Here is a 19467-nt window from a genome sequence, read left to right on the forward strand (position 1 = left end):
GCCGTTGGAGCAACGGCATTATCACACATCGTGTACCCTCTGGAAAAGTCCACTGTACACTTGTGAGAGAAGGAGAGTGGAAATGGCAACTAATGTCGGAGTATTACTATGAAACCAGTTTGACCCAGTGGAATCCCAGACCACACTTTAAGAACCTCTGGGCTAGACCATTGTTTGGGGGTACAGTGTTAGCAGTGGAGTTCACAGCGATGGTTGGTGGACCATGGAACTTGGGATATGTTTTTCCAGGTGGTCCACTGGGATAATCCATGGTACACAGGGGTAACCACTGGTGTAGGTGGTGCCCCAGGACATGACCCAGTACACAAGGCACACAGTTATGGAGCACAGTGGGATATACAGCATACCTGATGTGGGCTACACTGACAGAGCTGTTATTCCACAATATACTAAGGTGGACCAGCTGTGCTTCTGTATGTGATACATTGACCTAGACCAGGGATCTGCAAACTGTGGCCCATGGGCCACATCTGGCCTACCACCTGTTTTTGTAAATAAAGTTTTATTGACACACAGCCATGCCCATTTGTTTACGTATTGTCTATGGCTGGGGCTTTTTTTTTTTTTTTTTTTTTAATTTTATTTATTTATGGCTGTGTTGGATCTTCGTTTCTGTGCGAGGGCTTTCTCTAGTTGTGGCAAGCGGGGGCCACTCTTCATCGCGGTGCGTGGGCCTCTCACTATCGCGGCCTCTCTTGTTGCAGAGCACAGGCTCCAGACGCGCAGGCTCAGTAGTTGTGGCTCACGGGCCCATTTGCTCCGCGGCATGTGGGATCCTCCCAGACCAGGGCTCGAACCCGCGTCCCCCGCATTGGCAGGCAGACTCTCAACCACTGCGCCACCAGGGAAGCCCAGGCTGGGGCTTTTTTGTGCTGTATCAGCAGAGTTGTATAGTTGGAACAGCAAGAGTATGGCCCTCAAAGCCCCAAATATTTACTATCTGGCCCATTACAGAAGACGTTTGCTGACCCCTGGCCTAGTCCATGAGACATGGGGTTGGCTGTTTTGGGTGACACATTAGGATTAGGCTGTGGGGCACAGGGTATGTGCCTGCCAAGCCACAGTCCGCTGTACTGGGCTAAACTGTGCTACCAGAGGGGTGCTGGGACAGACACATATGTTGTTACAAATTCTTTCATGCCGTGGGTTCTTCCCTTTTGCTGGCTTTCAGGGTCCAAGGCTGGGGCCAGGGGCGGATAAGAGTCCATGGTGGGTGTGGTGAGGGGCTGTGGCCAGCAGGGAGGTGGTCCCAGGCCCCTGTCCCCATTGCATCCTGGCCACTCTGCTCCCAAGTTCCCAGATCTGGTCCTTGAGGCAGGGTGACCAGGAAGCTGGAAGGGCCTGTGGTTCCTTGAGGTGTGTCCTGGGATGCCCGTGGGTCACATGACCAGCCTAATGCAACATCTGTGTCTGCAGAAACCACACGTGTGTCCCCGAGAACAGAGCTGGCGCGGTGTGCGTGTGCCATATGCATATGGATAACGTGGTCAGTGCGGACACCTACCAGCTGGACCTGTGGGCTGGGGAGCAGCTGCTGTGGAAGAGCTCCTTCAAGCCCAGTGAGCATGGTGAGCAGGGCGGGGCATGGTGGGGTGGCATAGAGCGGGGCCGCAGTTGTTCCCACAGGGGCCAGGTGCCGGGCAGGGGAGGCAGGCTCCATTTGGGGGAGGGGGCCATTCAAGCAGCCTCCAACCCCTGATGGGGTTGTTGCCCCTTTCTGGGCCTCAGTCCTCCCATCTTTGAAATGGGGTTGGGCTCAGCAGTACGTCAGGACCCCTTTGGTTCAGATATTTCAACGCCCTGTGTTTAAGTGCCCAGATCAGGGTGCTGAATGAGGCGTATTTGGTGGAAGGTATGCTTGCTGCAGATCAGAAACTGAACCGGGAACCGTCCTTCCACCCTCTGTCAACTGTTCAGCTGCTGCTTCTTCAGACAGTCTAGACCATGGGAGGCTGACCTTATCCTGGTACCCAGAGTTCCCGCAGGAATTCCCCAAGAGCTTGCTGGGGTGTAGTGACAGGAGTTTAAAACACCACTTATTGCTGTATGATCTTGGGCAAGTCATGTTACCTCTCTGAGCCTCAGTTTCCAAAAGACAGTTATTATCCCTATTTTGCAATTGAAAAAAACCGTACGTAGTTCAGAGAAGGCAAGTAACCTGCCCTCAGGTCACACAGCTCCTCAGCAGCAGAGGCAGTATTCTCACAGAGCTCGCAGTAGTCACCACTCCATCAGCAACTCCGGAAGGGCTTACTCATACCCGGAGTTGGAGGGTGTGGAGGGGAGGTGATTTAAATCGTCCCATGAACGAATCCATGAATTAAAAGAATTTTTATAAGTGTGTGTTGATTTTAATGCTCAGTATATACCTGTGATCTCATGGATATGATTGCTTTAAAAGAGACTAAGTTTTAAAACACATGAATCAAAATAAAGAAAAATACTTAGTAAATAATAATACAGAGCACAGAGGTGGCCAATAGAGTGAAGGATGAGGGTAGAAAGGCCAAAGTTTGGGTTACTTTGCTTATCCATTTTGCACTCACCGTGGAAATGTACTTAACAACCCCTAAAGTGCTAAGTAGGATTTTAGCAACATGAGAATCGGTATCAGGGTTTTAATTCTCCATTATGACGAAATCTGTGTGGTATCCCATCAACGTATTATGGAGGTGGTGTTGACCAAAAATCTAAATGGTCTGCAGGCCGGGCCGGGCCTCCTCCTGACGCCCAGCCCAGCCCCTCACCAGGCACCACTTCTCCGCAGTGAAACCCCTGGCGCCCAGAAACCTCACTGTTCACGCCAACACCTCCCGCACGTGGCTGCTGACGTGGAACAACCCGTACCCTCCTGAGAATCACCTATACTCCGAGCTCACCTACCTGGTCAACATCTCAAATGAGAACGACCCCACGGATGTGAGTGGGCGCCCTGTAGGGTCTCTCTGTGACCTCTTGAGACTCAGACGGGTCGAGACTCAGGCTCTGGGGTGGGAGGTGGGGAAAGTGACCCGCGATTGGACAGCAAACCCTGGGGATCTGGACCCCCAGCTTCTCCTCTGGCTCTGTGCCGGGACCGGGCCCTCCACCCCTCCAGGCCCCTGATTCCCAGCGTGCAGACAGGAGAGTTTATTTCTGGGCACTGTTCCTCATCTATAAAGTAAGGCTCTGGACCACATTTGTTTCCCAGGGGGCGGGACACTTGGGATTTTAGGTGATACCTCCAAACACACTTAAATGAGCGAATCCCAGGGTGAGACCGGTCACTCCATGCCCGCTCCTGCCCGACCCTGACTGTCAAGGGAGGCATCTCAGCTGAGCTGATTGGTTTACTAATCCTTCTCTTTAACAGAGAGAAGAGGCTGCAGGCTCAGAGCCCTCCCCCAGAAAACAGGTTCAGCCGAAATTTAATGCCGTTACATGGTTCTGATTGCAATTACTTTATGAGATGCTTACGGCATTTCATACTTGCTTTCCAGTCATAACAGTGGCAGTGAGGTTCCATTTTATTTTATTTTATTCTATTCTATTATTTTATTTTATGATGTTCCTTTTTAAAAAAACGAATGTATTGACATTTTTTAAATAGGGAGAGCTGATTTGTAGGAAACGATCAAGTAAATAATCACAGGGGCTACACAGTGGATGGCTTGGCCCGCCTCTATTTTAGGTGCAACTGGGAGTGGAGGCCATTTCCAGCCACCCATGTTTTCCCCTCAAATATTCCCATTGCAGGGATGACATCTGAATACCAGGGGCCCCAGAGTCCCACAGAGCTGGGTTCCAGTACCTGCCCTGCCACTTGCTGCATGATCTTGAGTTTTTTGCTCAACCTCCTCGTGCCTCAGTTTCCCCATCTGTAACATGGCGATAACAAGAGTACCCATCCCCTAGGGCTGTGGAGAGCAGGAAATGTATGACACAGACAGGCTCCCCTGTCATAAACGTCATCCTCCTTTTCTCCTGAGTGCCACAGGCCTTGGAAATCCCATCTGACTCTCCCTCCCACGCCCTGGCCTGTAACTGTTGAGGGTCTGCTGGGAGCCATGCCCTCGTGTCCCGGGACCCGGGCTGGCCTGGCTTCGGCTGCCGGGGAGCAGGCCCCTGACATCTTGAGCTGTCACATCAGCTTCTGTCCCTGCTTCTTCTCTTCCTGGCCAAGCCGGGGGGGTGGCAGGTGTTGATTTACATCTCTCAGGTGTGGTTTTCCTCCTTGGCACTGGGCCAGGATGTGGGGTAGGAGCAGGAATGGGGCAGCTTGGCTCTCAGAGCAATCGAGAAGAGGTGGTTGGCACAGACGCTGAGGAAAGACGCAGGTTCAGTTTTTTCAGTAAATCCCCTTCCCATTCCTGGGCCTGTGCAGGCTTCGTTCAGGGGATAGGCTGGAGGGGAGAGAAGGGTACAACCTATAGGGTCCAAAGGAATATCATTTATTTGCTTATCATGGCTGGATCCAGGTTCCAGGAATCTCCATCCTTTGGTCCTGCTTTATTCTGTGTTGGCTTCATTTTTAGGCAGGCTCTTCCCTCATGTAGCTGCCAATATGTCTACTAGCAGCTCCAGGCCTATATCTTAAAACCGTAGTGGGAAAAGTTCTTCTCTCCAGATAGTCCCAGTAAAAGTCCTGGGGCCAATGATCAGTTACCTGCCTGGGATCACATGCCACTCTCTGAACCTGTCGCAGGCTGTGGGCAGGAGACGGGGTGCTGGTGCAGTGTTCTCATTGGCCGGGGCCAAGTCACATGCCCACCTCTGGAGCAGGTCAGGTCAGCCTCACCCAAACCAGATGGGCTGAAAATGAGGGAGGGGTGGCTCCCCAAAGGAAGTTCTGGGGAAGAGGAAACACAGACTGGGCTGGCTGAAACACAGCTGGGTTTAGGACCCGGCACCAGACTCCAGCCAGCGGACAGAATTGGTCGGTGTGCCTGGGCTATGGCTTAATGGTCATGTAGGTGCTCGGGGCTGCCCCAGGCCTCAGAATTCCAGGTCCAGCTTCTCTTGCTGGTGGGGCAGAATCTACTGAGACACGCTTCCCCCATCTCTCCCTTCCCAGGGACAGAACCGGGCCTGAAGAATTCCCCTCATTAGTCATTGGCCAGAGAGAGTCACATGCTCCTCTCTAACCAGTCACAGGCTAGGGAATGAAATAGCCGTGATTGGTTTAGACCAATGAGAATTAACCCTGGAACTGGAGACAGAGGCGTACCTGCTCTGAGCTATGGGTACCTGACCCCGATTGTGTAGATGCTGGGTGGGTGCCCAGCTGTGTTTGCTACAGTATTGCAGACACCACCTGTGGCTCAGACTGGTGGGATCAATTCTAAAAATATTGGAAACTCGCTGTGGAATTTGGGAGATGGAGATGCCCATTGTCCTGGGTGATTTCTGGACAAGGTTCTATAATGGAGGTAGAGTTTTGGCTTGGGCAGTGAAGGATGTATAGGAGTTCTCTAGCTAGGGAAGGGTAGGCCAGGCAGAGGGAACTACATGAGCCAAGGCTTGGAGGTATGAAAATTCATGGTGTGTCTGAGGATTATGGGGCTGTGGGAGTGTGTACAGTGAAAAGGCAGAAAATGAGGCCACAGGCTTACTGAGGGCCATGAATGCCATGTTCATGATAATGTCTCGGGTGCTTACTATGTGCCAGGCGCAATGTGTATTATCACCAATGACTGGGAAAGCCCTGCAGGTGGGAAGGTGTCTCTCCATTTTAGTGACCAGGACACTGAGGTTTGGAGAGGTGGAATGACTCGCCCAGTGTCCCACAGCTGGAAATGGCCAAGCTGGGATTTGAAGCCAGGATTTGGACTGCGGGACCTGTGCTGTTCTCTTCTTTCGGCTCTTTCTCTCAGAATGGTCTCCCGAACACCTGGCCTTTTTGTTAAAAAACACACCAACCACAAGTAGTTCCTCGGAAGCTCAATTTCTTTTTTGTTTCTTAGTAAACCATTTCCCAATTCCCTACTCCTCTCTAAGGTGTGTGATTCCTTCAGTGAACCAGATCCAGCTGCTGCTTCCTGTTTACTGCGATTTAGAAAGAAAGGAACACTGGCAGTAAGAGTGTCCTTCTCTCCCTGCCCTGGTCTCCTCCTGCCACTCCCACCCTGTCCCCAGCTTCCCTGGAAAGTTCCAGCTGCCCTCAAGTGTCTCCAGCAAGCTGTTAGGACTTTGCTTCCTTGTTGTGCAAAACCTCCCCTCGGCTCACTTTACACCAGACCGTTTCCCCCAAGTGCTTCCAACCTGCCAGCAGGAGCAGTGTTGCCAGGAGCTGGGAAGGGGCTGCAGGGGATTGGTGGGGGGGGCTGCGAAGGGATGGACCGCCCCACAGGGGGAGAAGCCCAGGCAGAGGATTCAGGCCACTGTGTTGCTGTCAGAATCCATCCTGAACCCAAATTTTCCTTCATTTTTAATTTTTTTAAAATCTTAAAAATAAAAGTAATATATACATGAAGTAAAAAATTCAAACTTAGAAAGGAAATATGTTTCTCTCCTAACCCCAACCTCCAGTACCTCTCCCAGAGGTTGACCACTGCTCCCGTCTCTTGCCAGGAGGGGAAGGCCAGGCTAGAGCAGGCAGAGGGTGTGGAGGCATGTGTGTCCTTCTAGAGAGAGTTTATGCCTATACGAGCAAATGTGTGTGTGTTCCTTCATCACCATGAATTTTTTATTATTACATGATAATATTACTGCAAACAGAGCTGCTTTAAACAGCACATATTTATTGCCCCAGAGTTTCTGGGGGTCTGGAGTCTGGGCACGGCTTAGCTGGGTCCTCTGCTTAGGGTCTCACAAGGCTGCACACACAGGGGTTGGCCAGGGGATTGCTTCCAAGCTCCTGTGATGTTGGCAGCATCCAGTTTCTTGTGGGCTTTGAACTGAGAGCGTCGGGTTCTTGCTGACCTTTGTCGGGAGGCCGCCCTCAGTTCCTTCCCTGTGGCCTTTTCAAAGCCAGCAAGGGGGAGAGAGTCTCCTAGCAAGTTGGAGTTACAGTCTTGCATAATGGAATCACATCTGTGTAGTCCCTATGTGTCCATCACCTTCACCATATTCTGTTGGTTAGGAACAAGTCATAGGTCCCCCCGCCCCTTTAGGCAAGGAGAGGGGATTACACAAGGGCGTGATACAAGGTGGGGTCACGGGGCCATATGAGTCTGTCTGCCACCATCACTATGCCTTCTCCCTTTATGTTTTTAACATGAAAGGCAGCAGACAACACATACTAATCTTCATGTTACCTTTTTCACTTAACAACGGATCTTGGACCTTCCTTCCCAGTTGGGGCTAGGTTGGGCGGGACTGAGATGATGGGCCATTGTGTTTGGGCTTGACTGTGGAACCTCTAGAGAGCCCTTGAAGGAGAGAGAGGGGCGCGGTGACCCTGTCTGTGCCTCAGAAAGATCTCTCTCGTGCTCCCCGCATGCCTGGCCCTGTCCGAAGTGCTTACCTGTGTTAACCCACTTAATCCTCACAGCAACCCTGGGAAGTAGGCACTTTTATTATCGCCATGTTGCAGAAGACATCAAGGTCCAGAGAGGTTATGTCACTTATCTAAGGTCACACAGCCAGAAAGTGGCAGTAGGAACTCTTACCTTCATTTTACAGATGAGGAAACTAAAACTCAGAAAGGTTCATCGACTTGCCCCAGTAACGTCAAAATGGCTAATCAGGGTGGGAGTGAGGGTCAGGATAAGGGCTGATTCCCTGACCCATCTTGTTCGATTCTGGTCACAGTTGTGGAAGTGACAAACAAGGGCCTGAAATTGGAGGAATAACCAAATACCCAGGCTGGTGGCTCTTAAACATTGTGGGGTCAGCTAAGGACAGCAGCCCGGGTGGGAGCTGGTACTCCCCTCCCCCAGAGTTGGTACACTAATGGCTCCCTTTCCTCTACCAGTTCAGAATCTATAACGTGACCTACATGGGGCCCACCCTCCGCTTCGCAGCCAGCACCCTCAAGTCTGGAGCTTCCTACAGCGCACAGGTGAAGGCCTGGGCTCAGAGCTACAACAGCACCTGGAGTGAGTGGAGCCCCAGCGCCAAGTGGCTTAACTGTGAGTATCCTGCTGGGAGTCCTGAGCAGTCGGCCGCAGAGTGTGGCTTGCAGGATCTCAGTTCCCCGAACAGGGAACCAGGGATTGAACCTGGGCCACGGCAATGAAAGCCCGGAATCCTAACCACTAGGCCACCAGGGAATTCCCAGCAGTTAGCATCTCTGTTCCCCACTTTCATTCTGTGGCCAGAGACTTCCCCCAGCCAAACATCTGGTTTCCATATCATAGGATGCTCTAACTGCAGTGACAGAATTACCAACTGATGTGGTGTACTGGTCAGGGTAGGGTAGGTTACGGTAACAAACCCACAAGTTCTGCGGCTTAACACTGTAGAAATATATTTCTTGCTCACATAACAATTCAACACGAACTTTGCTGATTGATGGGTGGTTTTCCTCCCTGTGGCTCCATCATTCTCTAGGACAGAGATTCTCAGCCTTTCTGTATCATGGACCCCTTTGGCAGTCTGGTGAAGCCTGTGGACCTCATCTCAGAATAATATTTTTATTTTTATTTTTTTTAATTTTTAATTTTATTTTAGAGTATAGTTGATTCACAACGTTGTGTTAGTTTCAGGTGTCCAGCAGAGTGATTTAGTTATACATATTCATATATCTATTCTTTTTCAGATTCTTTTCCCATGTAGGTTATTACAGAGTATTGAGTAGAGTTCCCTGTGCTGTAGAGTAGGTCCTTGTTGATTATCTATTTTATATATAGTAGTGTGCATATGCGAGTCCCAAACTCCCAATTCATCCCTCCTCCCCACCTTCCCCCCTTGGCAACCACGAGCCAGAATAATATTTTTAAACGTATAAAATAAAATACATAGGCCTTCAAGGGAAACCTAATTTTATTGAAATGCGATTATAAAAAGATTTTAGAATATATTTGTTATCTAGGAATATATGCTTCTTTAATAACACATTAAAAACAGGATCTAGTGGTAGTTCTCATAAATACTGTAATTTCAAAGTAGATGAACATAAGTGGTATTTCCTGCTACTGCAGCTGTCAGGTGATTTGAGAATAGCTGTGACTTCTGATGGGGGCTAAGTGACTGATGCTATTACTGTGGTTTGCTCCCTCTATTCCTAATGGGAGGAAATGCCAGGTTTCAGAAATTAGTGAAAATAAAGATATCATTTCTTTCCCATCCAAGTTCCCAGACCCCTAAATCCTAACAGCAACCATGTTGGAGGTCTGTGGACCCCAAGTTAAGAATCCCTGCTCTAAGGACCTGCCATCATCTGCATCCAGCCAGCCGAAAGGGAATGAGGGCGGGGAGACCACACCTGCTTCTTAAAAGCCTTAGCCCAGAAGTGACACACATCCCTTCCTCTTAAGCTCTATTGGTGGAGCTGGTCACATGGCCACACATAGCTGTAAGGGATTCTGGGAAATGTAGTCCCTCACCTGGTAGCTGCGTCCTCCAAACAACTCTTCGCGACTTTATCACACTTTTGCAAAAGAATATTGAATTATCTTACATAAAATGAAGTCTTTATTTTTTTTTGGCCGCACAGCATGTGGGATCTTAATTCCCCCACCAGGGATCGAACCCATGCCCCCTGCAGTGGAAGTGCAGAGTCCTAATCACTGGACTGCTGCCAGGGAATTCCCCTAAAATGAAGTCTTGCCAGTGGACCTTCCTGGTTCATACAGCCGCTCAGTTATGTCACCCCAGAGTCTTGTCTTCTTTCCCTCTGCCATCTCTAGCATGGTAGCATTTTATCCTTACCCTTGTCACCTCATGGCCCCAAGTTGTCTGCTGCACACACCCTCATGCCCAAGACCCAAAGGAAATGGAAGGCTGCCACAAGGAGTGCATCCCGTGCATCTTTTATCATGAAACAAAAACCTTTCCAGTCCTGGTGAACTTTCCCTTGCCTTTCATTGTTCAGGACTGTCACGTGGCCTCTCCCAACTGCAAGGGAGGCTGGGAACTCAAATATCTGGAAAGGGGACTAGTTTTGACCCATGATTGACCCAAACCTCAGGGTGGGCACATTGCAGCCTAGCAAAGAAGAAGGGGAGATAGCTGTTGCGTGGTGGAGGCTGCCTCGGGCATCATCCGTACAATGGGGAGAAGGAAGGGCTGTTGTGAACATTCAATGAAGGAAGGATTCTTCAAAGTGCTGGGCACAGTGGTGATTGGCAGGTACCCCAACCCAACCCACCACACGCCCCTCTCAGCATCGCTCATCCTGTTCCATGGATACCTCTTGACCACCTGTCTCCCACTCCGGGCTGTGAGCTCTATGGGTAGTATCTGCTCTGCGTCTGTATGTCCATTGCCCAGCATGGTGCCAGGCACACAGTAAGTGCTTGGGAAAGTTTTGTCAAATTGATTTGATTCTTCCTTTAACCTGGAGAAGGGAAGGGAAATAACTTGTATGGGACAGATACCATGTGCTGGACACTCATTATTTCCACAGATATTTCTTGAGCTCCTACTACGTGCTGGCCCAGTGGTGAACAAAATAGCAAAAATCCCTGTTCTTGTGGAACTGACATTCTAGAAGGGGAGACAGAAAATAAACAAGTAAACAAAAATATAAATGAGATCTAGAGCCCGAGGACAATAATTCTGGGAAGGAAATAAAGCAGGGGAAAAGGATGGGAGGAGGCAACAGTAGAGAGGGTGTGAGGGAGAACTTTTGGGACCTGACAGTGAGCAAGGAGAGGGGGCCAGCTGTGTGAATGGACGTGCGGGCACTGCTTCAAGTGTATATTAAATCGTACAATCCTCACAACAACCCTATGAGTTAAGTAGTTATTAATCCCATTGCACAGAGAGGAAACCAAGGTACAGAGTGAGTGAGGGGCTTGTCCTGGGTCGCCAGCTAGTATATGACAGAGTCAGGCTTCGAACTGGGGCCGTCCAGCTCCAGAGTCTCTGCCCTTGACCTCACTGCTTCAAAAGAGAGAAAGCAGCAAGTTCAAGATCCTGAGGTGGCCCCGAGCTTTGGAGGAACAGAGGACAGCAAAGAGGCCGATGTGGCGAGGGCTCAATGTGCAAGAGAGGGGAGTAGGAGGGGATGCAGCAGCCAGCTCACACAGAGTCTTGGAGGATGCTTTCACGAGGCCTCGGTCTCCTGCTCTGGGAAATGGAGACCAGGCTGAACGCAGCGCGATGCAAGCTCACGGCTTCCCTCCACTTCCAGACTACGAGGCGACCTTGGAGCAGCGCCTCCCACTGGGCGTCAGCATCTCCTGCGTCGTCATCCTGGCTGTCTGCCTGTCCTGCTATGTCAGCATCATCAAGTGAGTCCTGAGGTGTGCAGGAGGCTGCCAGGCCAGCCCCCTGTGGTGTGGAGTGGGTGGGAATTTCCCCTCTCATCTGTCAGCTTGCAGCCCTTTCATTCAACGATAGATATTTACTGAGCAGCTACTATGTGCGAGGCACTGAGACCGACAGGGACCCTGTGTCCTTGGGGAGGCACAAGATGCCAGGCCACCAAGTAACCATGGCTGTTTTCCATAGTGATCCTTGCGCTGAAGGAAATATGCCAGGGCAAGGGGGTGAAATGCTCCAGGGGCTATTTTGGATGGGGAGGCCAGTGCGGGCCCCTCTGACGAGGTGATGTTTGAGCTGAGACCTGACTAGGGGAAAGGAGCTGGCCAGGGCAGGAGCTGGGGGCAGGACCTTCCTTTGGCAGAAGCGAGATGGATCACGCCCAGGGTATGGCCCAGACACTTGAAGGCACATGGCAATAGACAGAGGAATTCTAGATGATTGCCCTGCAGAGCCAGGAGACCTGGGTTCAGATCCTGGCCTTGGTGCTTGGTAGCTGTGTGACCAAGTTTCTGAACCTCTGTTCAGCCTTGGGTCCCTATTTCATCAGTCCCAAGAGTCCTAAGGGACTCCCCGATCACTCGGTGTAGGGAGGCAGAAGGAGCCTTGTTTCCAGTGAGCTTGAGCCCTTGGAATCATGGAGTCTCAGAGCCTCAGTCCTCCCACCTCTTAAATGGGATGAGCGGGCCCGAGTTGACCACTTAAGGATGGCGATGGTTGAGGATTGATGTGAGCAAGTGTCTGCACTCTTCCGGGCACACAGTAGGTGTGCAGGGAATGCAAGGTCCCCTCTCCACGTCTGTTGCTGATGCCTCTGAGTCCCCCTGGGCTGGTCTTTCCCCTTCTCTGAGCCTCAGTTTCCCCATCATCTGTCTTCCCTACCCCTACTCACTGTGTTCCAGTGCTCCAACCTCCTTGCTGTTCTTTGAACGCCCCAAGCAAGATCTTCCCTTGGAGCCTTTGCACTCGCTGTGCTCTCTGCCTGGAAAGCCCTTTTTCCAGGCATCACCGAGACCGACTCCTCCTCCACCTACAGTTGCCTCTCAGAAGTCACCTCCTCAGGGAGGCCTTCCTGGATCACACTATTCTTCTCTAGTCCCTTATCTTCTTTATTTTTATTCCTGGGCTTATCGCCAGGAATGAATGATGTCACATAATCATTTCTGCAGGGTTTTTGCCTGTCTTGTTCACTGTGTGTCCCCGAGGCCTGGCACAGTGAGTGGTACATAGTAGGTACTCAATAAATGTGTGTTAACTGACTGAATGGAGTGGGTGGAGGCTAATCCAGGGGGTGTCTGAGGACCTTCCCTCCCAGCACTGACGCTCCGTGGCTCCAGGCTGACCAAGGAAGGGAGAAGGAACCCCTCAGCCTCTCAGGCCATCCCAGGCCTCTCCCCAGCACCTTATCCTCAGCTGCTCCAGAGTAAAGGTTGTTGAAGGAGAAACCCAGAATTCTCTCTCTGCAGCTTGAGTGTCTCCTGATTCCCTGGAACTTGTTTCCTCTGGGGCAGAGGCGGCCACATTAGGAACTCCACTCTGGGTAGCAGGATGCTGGAGCCCAAACCCGGCTGTTCTGCCCACCAGCTGTCACTTCACCTCCCTGGGCCTCAGTCTCCTCATCGGTAGAGTGGGGTTAGCAGTAGAACCTATTTCACGGAGTGAGGGTGAGACAGCCAAAAAACCTATCGACATGATCTCTGACCCCTGATAAGTCTTGGTGACTATGATAATTTTTATGGGAGGAACGTCAACCTGTTAGTGATACAGGGACCAACATCTTGTCCTTTTCTTTTTCAGGATTAAGAAAGAATGGTGGGACCAAATTCCCAACCCAGCCCACAGTCCCCTCGTGGCCGTTGTCATCCAGGATTCTCAGGTAGGAGAGGGGGTTGGGGAGGATGCTGTGCACTGCGTGTATCGGGAAATACAACTCAAGACGTCTGGGATGTTCAGGATATTTCTTGGCTTTTGGGGTTGCACATGGGAAGTCAGGAAGGTTTCAGGGTAGGTTGAGTCAGCAGCTAGAGGCTTTCACTCCCTTCCCTTTGGCTTCCATGACTGTTCTTTCAGCCTGGGTGGGGGACAGGGGTTCCTCTGGGGTTGGTTTTTTTCTCTCCCTTGGGAGGAGAGGATCCCTGAGGTCATCGGCATGTCATCTCTTTGCAAGGTACCTGTACCAGAGCAGGAGGCCAAAAGGAGAGGGAGAAGGGGACAGGCTTTCTGTATATTCCTCTTAGGAGCAGGAAACTGCCCCCCAAAGCACTAGCAAATCTCTCCATTCTCATTGGCTTGAATTACATCACAGCCTCTTTCCTAAACCACTCACTTGTAAGGAGTGAGAATACTTGAGACCAACCAGGTGGCCACCCCTGAGCTACGGGTAAGGGCAGCTTCCCCAGTGCAATGGCCAGGTGGGGTTTGCCTTAGGGCCATCAGGGTTCTCTAGGACAGGGGGAGGGGAGGATACAGGTCCCGTCTAGAACAGAAGGTCTGAGTGTCCTCAATTCTCCAGGGACCCTGTAGCAGGCTCTGGAGTCCAGTGGTACTGGCTTTGAACCCTGGCTCTGCCACTTACCTGCAGGTTAGACTTAACAAGTTGCTTAACTTCTCTGAGCCTCAGTTTCCTTGTGTGGGTTATAGCAGTGGTTATAACAGGGCTGGTGTTGGAATTCACTGAGACAACCCACATGAAGTGCATATTACAGCGTCCTGCACATAGTGTCGTTTATGTATCAGTTAGATTTTGCTGTGTAACAAATCATCCCAAAATTTAGAAAGTTAAAACACTAGCCACTTATGTAGCTCTTGCTTCTGCAAGTCTTGGGCTCTGCTCAGCAGTGGGGGTGGAAGAATCCTGGGTTTGGCTGGGCCTGTACCAGTGGCCTCACTCGCAGGTCTGGCAGGTGGCTGACACATCTGGGGCCATGGAGGTTACTAAGCCATGTATGTGTCTGTCATCCTTCAGCAGGCTGACCCAGTTGGCACAGTATCACTTCCACCACATTCTATTGGTCAAAGCAAGTCACACAGCCATGCCAGATTCAGGGATGGGAGGAGCTTCAGAGACTGTGGCCATTTTTGCCATCAGCCACAGCACCTTAATAGTGCAGCCTCCTTAATTCTCAGAAAACTGAGGCTCAGAGAGGGGAAGTGCCCTGATCAGACCTCAGACCTGTGTGATGTCAAGACTCAAAGTCTTCTCACGGCAAACACGTGCTGAGCATTGCTGGACGCTAGGCTGGGCCGGTAGGCCTCTCCGCTCTGTGTCACTGGCTGTCTCTATGTTTTAGGTGTCACTGTGGGGGAAGCGGTCCCAAGGCCAGGAACCAGCCAAGTGCCCGTATGTATATGAACTTGGGTCATAGCCTATGTGGATTTGGAAGGGGATGGAATTGGGGTGGTGGGCCCCATCTTGAGAGTCTGCCTTATCTTCCATGGTGTTCAGCACTTGTCCTGTGACACTGGACTGCAAGGGATGGCAGGGGGAGGGGGTGGTCTGGGTAGGTCAGCTGCTGGCTGAGCCCTCTGAGTTTCACTGGGGGTCAGGTACATACTGAACCCCCTTGGGATGCCCAGTCTGTCCTGAGCAAGCCTGATGGGGGTAACAAGCAGGGTAGCTGTGCCACTTGTTAAAATGTTGACATAGTGGCATACTGGTGGGCAGATACCACTATCCTGGACCCTTGAATATGCCACCATCTTCCTGGCCTCCTTAGCCCCTCTCTCAGGGCCCCCTGAACCTACCCGCAATCCAGTAACTGAAGGGTTTATACCTAGCACAGCAGGGGACTCCAGGATGCTGCCCCAGCCCTAGGACTCCCCAGCCATTCTAACTGGCCCTTACTTATGCTATGGTGTTGATAGGTATTTTATTTTTATTTATTTATTTTTCTAACGTCTTTATTGGAATATAATTGCTTTACAACGTTGTATCAGTTTCTGCTGTATAACACAGTGAATCAGCTATATGTATACATATATATCCCCGTATCCGCTCCCTCTTGCGCCTCCCTCCCACCCTCCCTATCCTACCCCTGATAGGTATTTTAAATACCATCATCCCTGACAAAGACTTCTCCTTATTCAATAGATTGAGTTTGTATTATATGCCAGGCTCCAGAAATCCCAAAGTAAGACACAGGCCCTGCCTTCAAGGAGTTCCCAATCTAGTAGTGAGGGTAGACTGATAGACTATTGATTATAAGGTCTGGAAGTGTGTTTGTAACAGATAGACATTGATACCCACCAGGGTTCTCGGCCTTCCCTAGTCAAGAGAAATTGACTAGATGCCAGACAAGAAATTCAGGCAAGGCTTTACTGGGGCCCCTGCTGCAATGGGGCGGGGCGGCATAGGTGAGGGGATGGGGGTGTTGGAGAACAAGTAGCAGGTTCTCTTGCCCGCTCCCCGAGGGGGGCGAGCAGGTTCCTTATGTGGAGTGAGGGTATGGGTATGTCCAGGGATTGGGCCGGAGGGGTGGCTTAGGTGGTTTGCCCACCCCTCTGGTGGTGGTGAGTGCAGGGAGCATGCGCAGTACCCTGGTTTTGCTCCTTACACCCTGTTTTTGCTCCTGGCTCTTCAGAAGTGGCAGTTGCATTTTTTGGTCTTTCTGTATCTTTTGTACATAATTTGCCCCAACTGCGCTTGCAGGCAGTTATTTTTAATCCCATATAGTTTCTTTGTATTTTGTTGCTGGAGGTGAGTTTTGTCCAGGTGCAAGCATTGTAGCACTACAGCAAAGGGTCCTGGGTCCCAGCCTGTCTAAACATCAGTCCAGGGTGATTTTGAGCTGGGCTTTGAAGGATGAATAGGAGTTTTTTCAAGTGGAGAAACTGAACCCTGATCAAACTTTGCTTTTGTAGACACTGGAAGACTTGTCTTGCCAAGCTTCTGCCCTGTTTACTGGAGCATGGCATGGAAAGGGATGAAGATTCCTCCAAGGCTGCTAGAAATGAGCCTTTCCAGTGTCCTGGAAAAGTAGCATGGCACCCCATGGAGGTCAACAAGACAATCCTCTGGCCAGAGAGCATCAGCTTGGTTCGGTGCGTGGAGCTGTTTGAGGCCCAAGTGGAGAATGAAGAAGAGGAAGTGGAGGAAGATAAAGGGAGCTTCTGCCCATCACCTGACAGCAGCGGGGGCAGCTTCCAGGAGGGCAGGGAGGGCATCGCAGCCCGGCTGACAGAGAGCCTGTTCCTGGACCTGCTCAGGGGTGAGGATGGGGGCTTTAGCCCACAGGGCTTGGAGGAGTCCTGCCTTCTTCCACCTTTAGAAAATCCAAGTGCTCAGAGGCCCTGGGCCACGTTCCCAAGTGTGGGGCCCCAGGAGGCATCGTCTGAGGACAAGGAGCCTTTGAACCCAGAGTCAAGTCCTCCGACCCAGAGCCCAGCCAGGCTGGCTTTCCCAGAGATGCCCGGCGTCATCGCAGACTACCCCACTTGCCGCAGCTTCAGCACCTTCCTGAGACAGTCCTCAGGCCCTGGAGGGCTTGACTCAGACCCACAGCTGGCCGAACGCCTGGGGGAAGTGGACCCCGGCATCCCCGCCGCCCCCCAGCAATCTGCACCGCCCACCACACTCCAGCCTGAGCCAGAAACGTGGGAGCAGATCCTGCGCCAGAGTGTCCTCCAGTGCAGGGCGGCCCCGGGCCCCGCCTCGGCCCCCAGCAGTGGCTACCGGGAGTTTGTGCAGGCGGTGAAGCAGGGCGGTGCCCAGGACAGCGGGCTGGAGGGCTTTGGCCCTTGTGGAGAGGCTGGCTACAAGGCCTTCTCCAGCTTGCTCGCTGGCAGCGCTAGCTGCCCGGGGACATCTGGGGTTGAGCCCAGCAGTGGGGAGGGGGGCTACAAGCCCTTCCAGAGCCTCACTCCTGGCTGCCCCGGAGCCCCTGCCCCAGTCCCCGTCCCCCTGTTCACCTTTGGACTGGACGTGGAGCCCCCTCACAGCCCTCAGGACTCACTCCTCCCAGGCAGCACCCCAGAGTGCCCTGGTTTGGAGCCAGTGGTCAAGGGAGAAGACAGCCAGAAGCCCCCGCTGTCCCCGGAGCCGGCCACAGACCCCCTCAGGGATGACCTGGGCAATGGCATTGTCTACTCAGCCCTCACCTGCCACCTGTGTGGCCACCTGAAGCAATGCCACGGCCAGGAGGAACGTGGCAAGGCCCACGTCGAGGCCAGCCCCTGCTGTGGCTGCTGCCGTGGGGACGGGTCCTCACCCCCGGTGAGCCCCCTGAGGGCCCTGGACGCCCAGCTTGGTGGGGCTCCACTGGAGGCCAGCCTCTCCCCGGCCTCCCTAGCACCCTTGGGTGTCTCAGAGGAGGGTAAGTCCCCCCTGTTCTTCCAAACTGCCCCCAACAATGCTCAGAGCTCAAGCCAGACCTCCACGGTGGTGGCCATGCTCTCCCCAGGGCCCACGTGCATGGACGCTTCCTAGGTGCGTGCCTGCTTCTTGCTGAAGTCTGCAGGTGAGGACTGGGCCTTACCCGTGACTGCGAAATGCCTCCCTCCAGAAGGCAGCCAGGCTGGCAGTGTTCCGAAAGACTCAGAGAACCCTGGTATGAAGTTGTGAAGTCGTCCAACACTGGGGTTACGGAGGCCGGACGCCCCCGGCTCCCAACATTGGCCCGGGCTTGCCACGTCCCATGGGAGTGGAGGGTGCCAGGCAGCTGTACCCACAGCAGGCACCTGCAGGGATCAGGAGGTTCCCGGGCACCTTGGCTTGTGAATGAGCTGTTGGTCATTTCATGGGTCCACAGCTGCCCCAGTGGACTATCCCTGTCACACTCAAGGCGTGTTTTGTCCACCGAGCTGCTCTGTTACCCATGTCTTGCCCAGACCTGGGGTCAGCTGCCACCATCTCACTGGATTGGATGCTGAGCCTAGAAGCTAACCAAGCCAATGGGAGAATGACTTGGGAGGCCTTGGGAAACTGAGGTCCAGAAAGGGTGGTCATTTGCCCAGAGACGCCTGTTCATTTAACAGAGGTTGACACTGGCAGCAGAGTCTGAGCTGCGGAGGGGCGCTTAGTCAAGTGGGGTTAACGAGGACACGAAAGATTGTGATTACCGAGCAGTGACAGCTTGCTGCCAGCTTCCCACACAGTTGTAAGGGTGGGGGTTCCTGTTAAGCACTGGATCCCCAGAACAAGCATGCCTGGTGACCTTGGGGCCGGTGTGTACCCCCATGCATGCCGTTGCCGGCATCGGTGGTTCAGAGGGAGTGGCTCAGGTCTCCTGATCCAGCAAGCTGGGTGTCCGAGATGCCCACCACCAGGCACATCGCCTGCACCTCGGCCCCGACCTCAGGTTGAGTAATGCTTGTTTGTGTGTATCTCAAAAATTGTTTCATCACCTGGTGTTTGTGTTTGCTGAGGAGGGTAGAATGGGAGGGGATGGAGTTTTGTATAAATAAAGGTTCTTTACCTCCTTCCCCACCCTCCCCACCCCATTTATTAAACAAACATACTGCCAGGCACCCGTTGCAAGTGCTTTATCTCTATTAACTCATAGAATCCTCCCATCCAGAGGTACTGAGACCAACCCAAGAGGTTAAGTAACTTCCTGTCTGCTTGGGTTTCCCCGAGACCAGGATTCAATTGCAGTTTGTTGAAATAGGTGGCAATCCCAGGAAGCCCTGCTTGGAGAGTGGGGAAAGGAGGCAGGGAAGGGCAGGAGGCAATAAAAGGTGTTATCACACAGAGTGCCAGCACGGGCAACAGATGCATCACCCCGCCGGGGAGCTTGGGCAAGCCAGGCACAGCGCATGCCTAGAGGTGGGGAGCGGGCTGTTTGTCCACCAACTCCCATCTGTCATTGGTGGCGGGCTGCTGCCAGGGGCAACTCCCCAGCACTTCCAGCTGCTCCAGGAAAAATTCCTCAGATTGAGAGTTGCCGGGGTGGGGGGTGGGGGGAGCCGTGTTTGAGCAGCTTTGGGCACGTGGAGATGTGGACAGGGCTGTGATGGCAGCTGCTACTTTGCGAAGGTCACACAGCTAGTGGCAGACCCGTAGCTGAGCCATTGCTCAGGCTCTCTGTAGGTGATCCGTGCTTGACATCTGGGCGGTCGGTGTATATGGAGTGGGCCTCAGACAGGCAGGCAGGGGATCTT

General features: G+C 52.3%; 1 protein-coding gene across 4 annotated transcripts in view; it reads left to right on the forward strand.

Moving 5' to 3' along the window:
- The window catches only part of IL4R (interleukin 4 receptor), a 38634-nt gene extending 19800 nt beyond the window's left edge, over positions 1-18834 (forward strand). For 3 of the 4 annotated variants that reach the window (XM_061208686.1, XM_061208685.1, XM_061208687.1), the window contains 7 exons: positions 1438-1589; positions 2789-2940; positions 7916-8072; positions 11240-11339; positions 13168-13246; positions 14661-14710; positions 16231-18834. In XM_061208686.1, the coding sequence (XP_061064669.1) occupies positions 1438-1589; positions 2789-2940; positions 7916-8072; positions 11240-11339; positions 13168-13246; positions 14661-14710; positions 16231-17794 (2254 nt within the window). In that variant the 3' untranslated portion in view covers positions 17795-18834. Of the gene's footprint in view, positions 1-1437; positions 1590-2788; positions 2941-7915; positions 8073-11239; positions 11340-13167; positions 13247-14660; positions 14711-16230 lie in introns of those variants that run through there. The other variant, XM_061208688.1, reaches the window with a different exon arrangement.
- Positions 18835-19467: the final 633 nt, after the last annotated feature.

The sequence above is a fragment of the Eubalaena glacialis genome, chromosome 13, assembly GCF_028564815.1.
Source record: "Eubalaena glacialis isolate mEubGla1 chromosome 13, mEubGla1.1.hap2.+ XY, whole genome shotgun sequence".
NCBI classification, from domain to species: Eukaryota; Metazoa; Chordata; class Mammalia; order Artiodactyla; family Balaenidae; genus Eubalaena; species Eubalaena glacialis.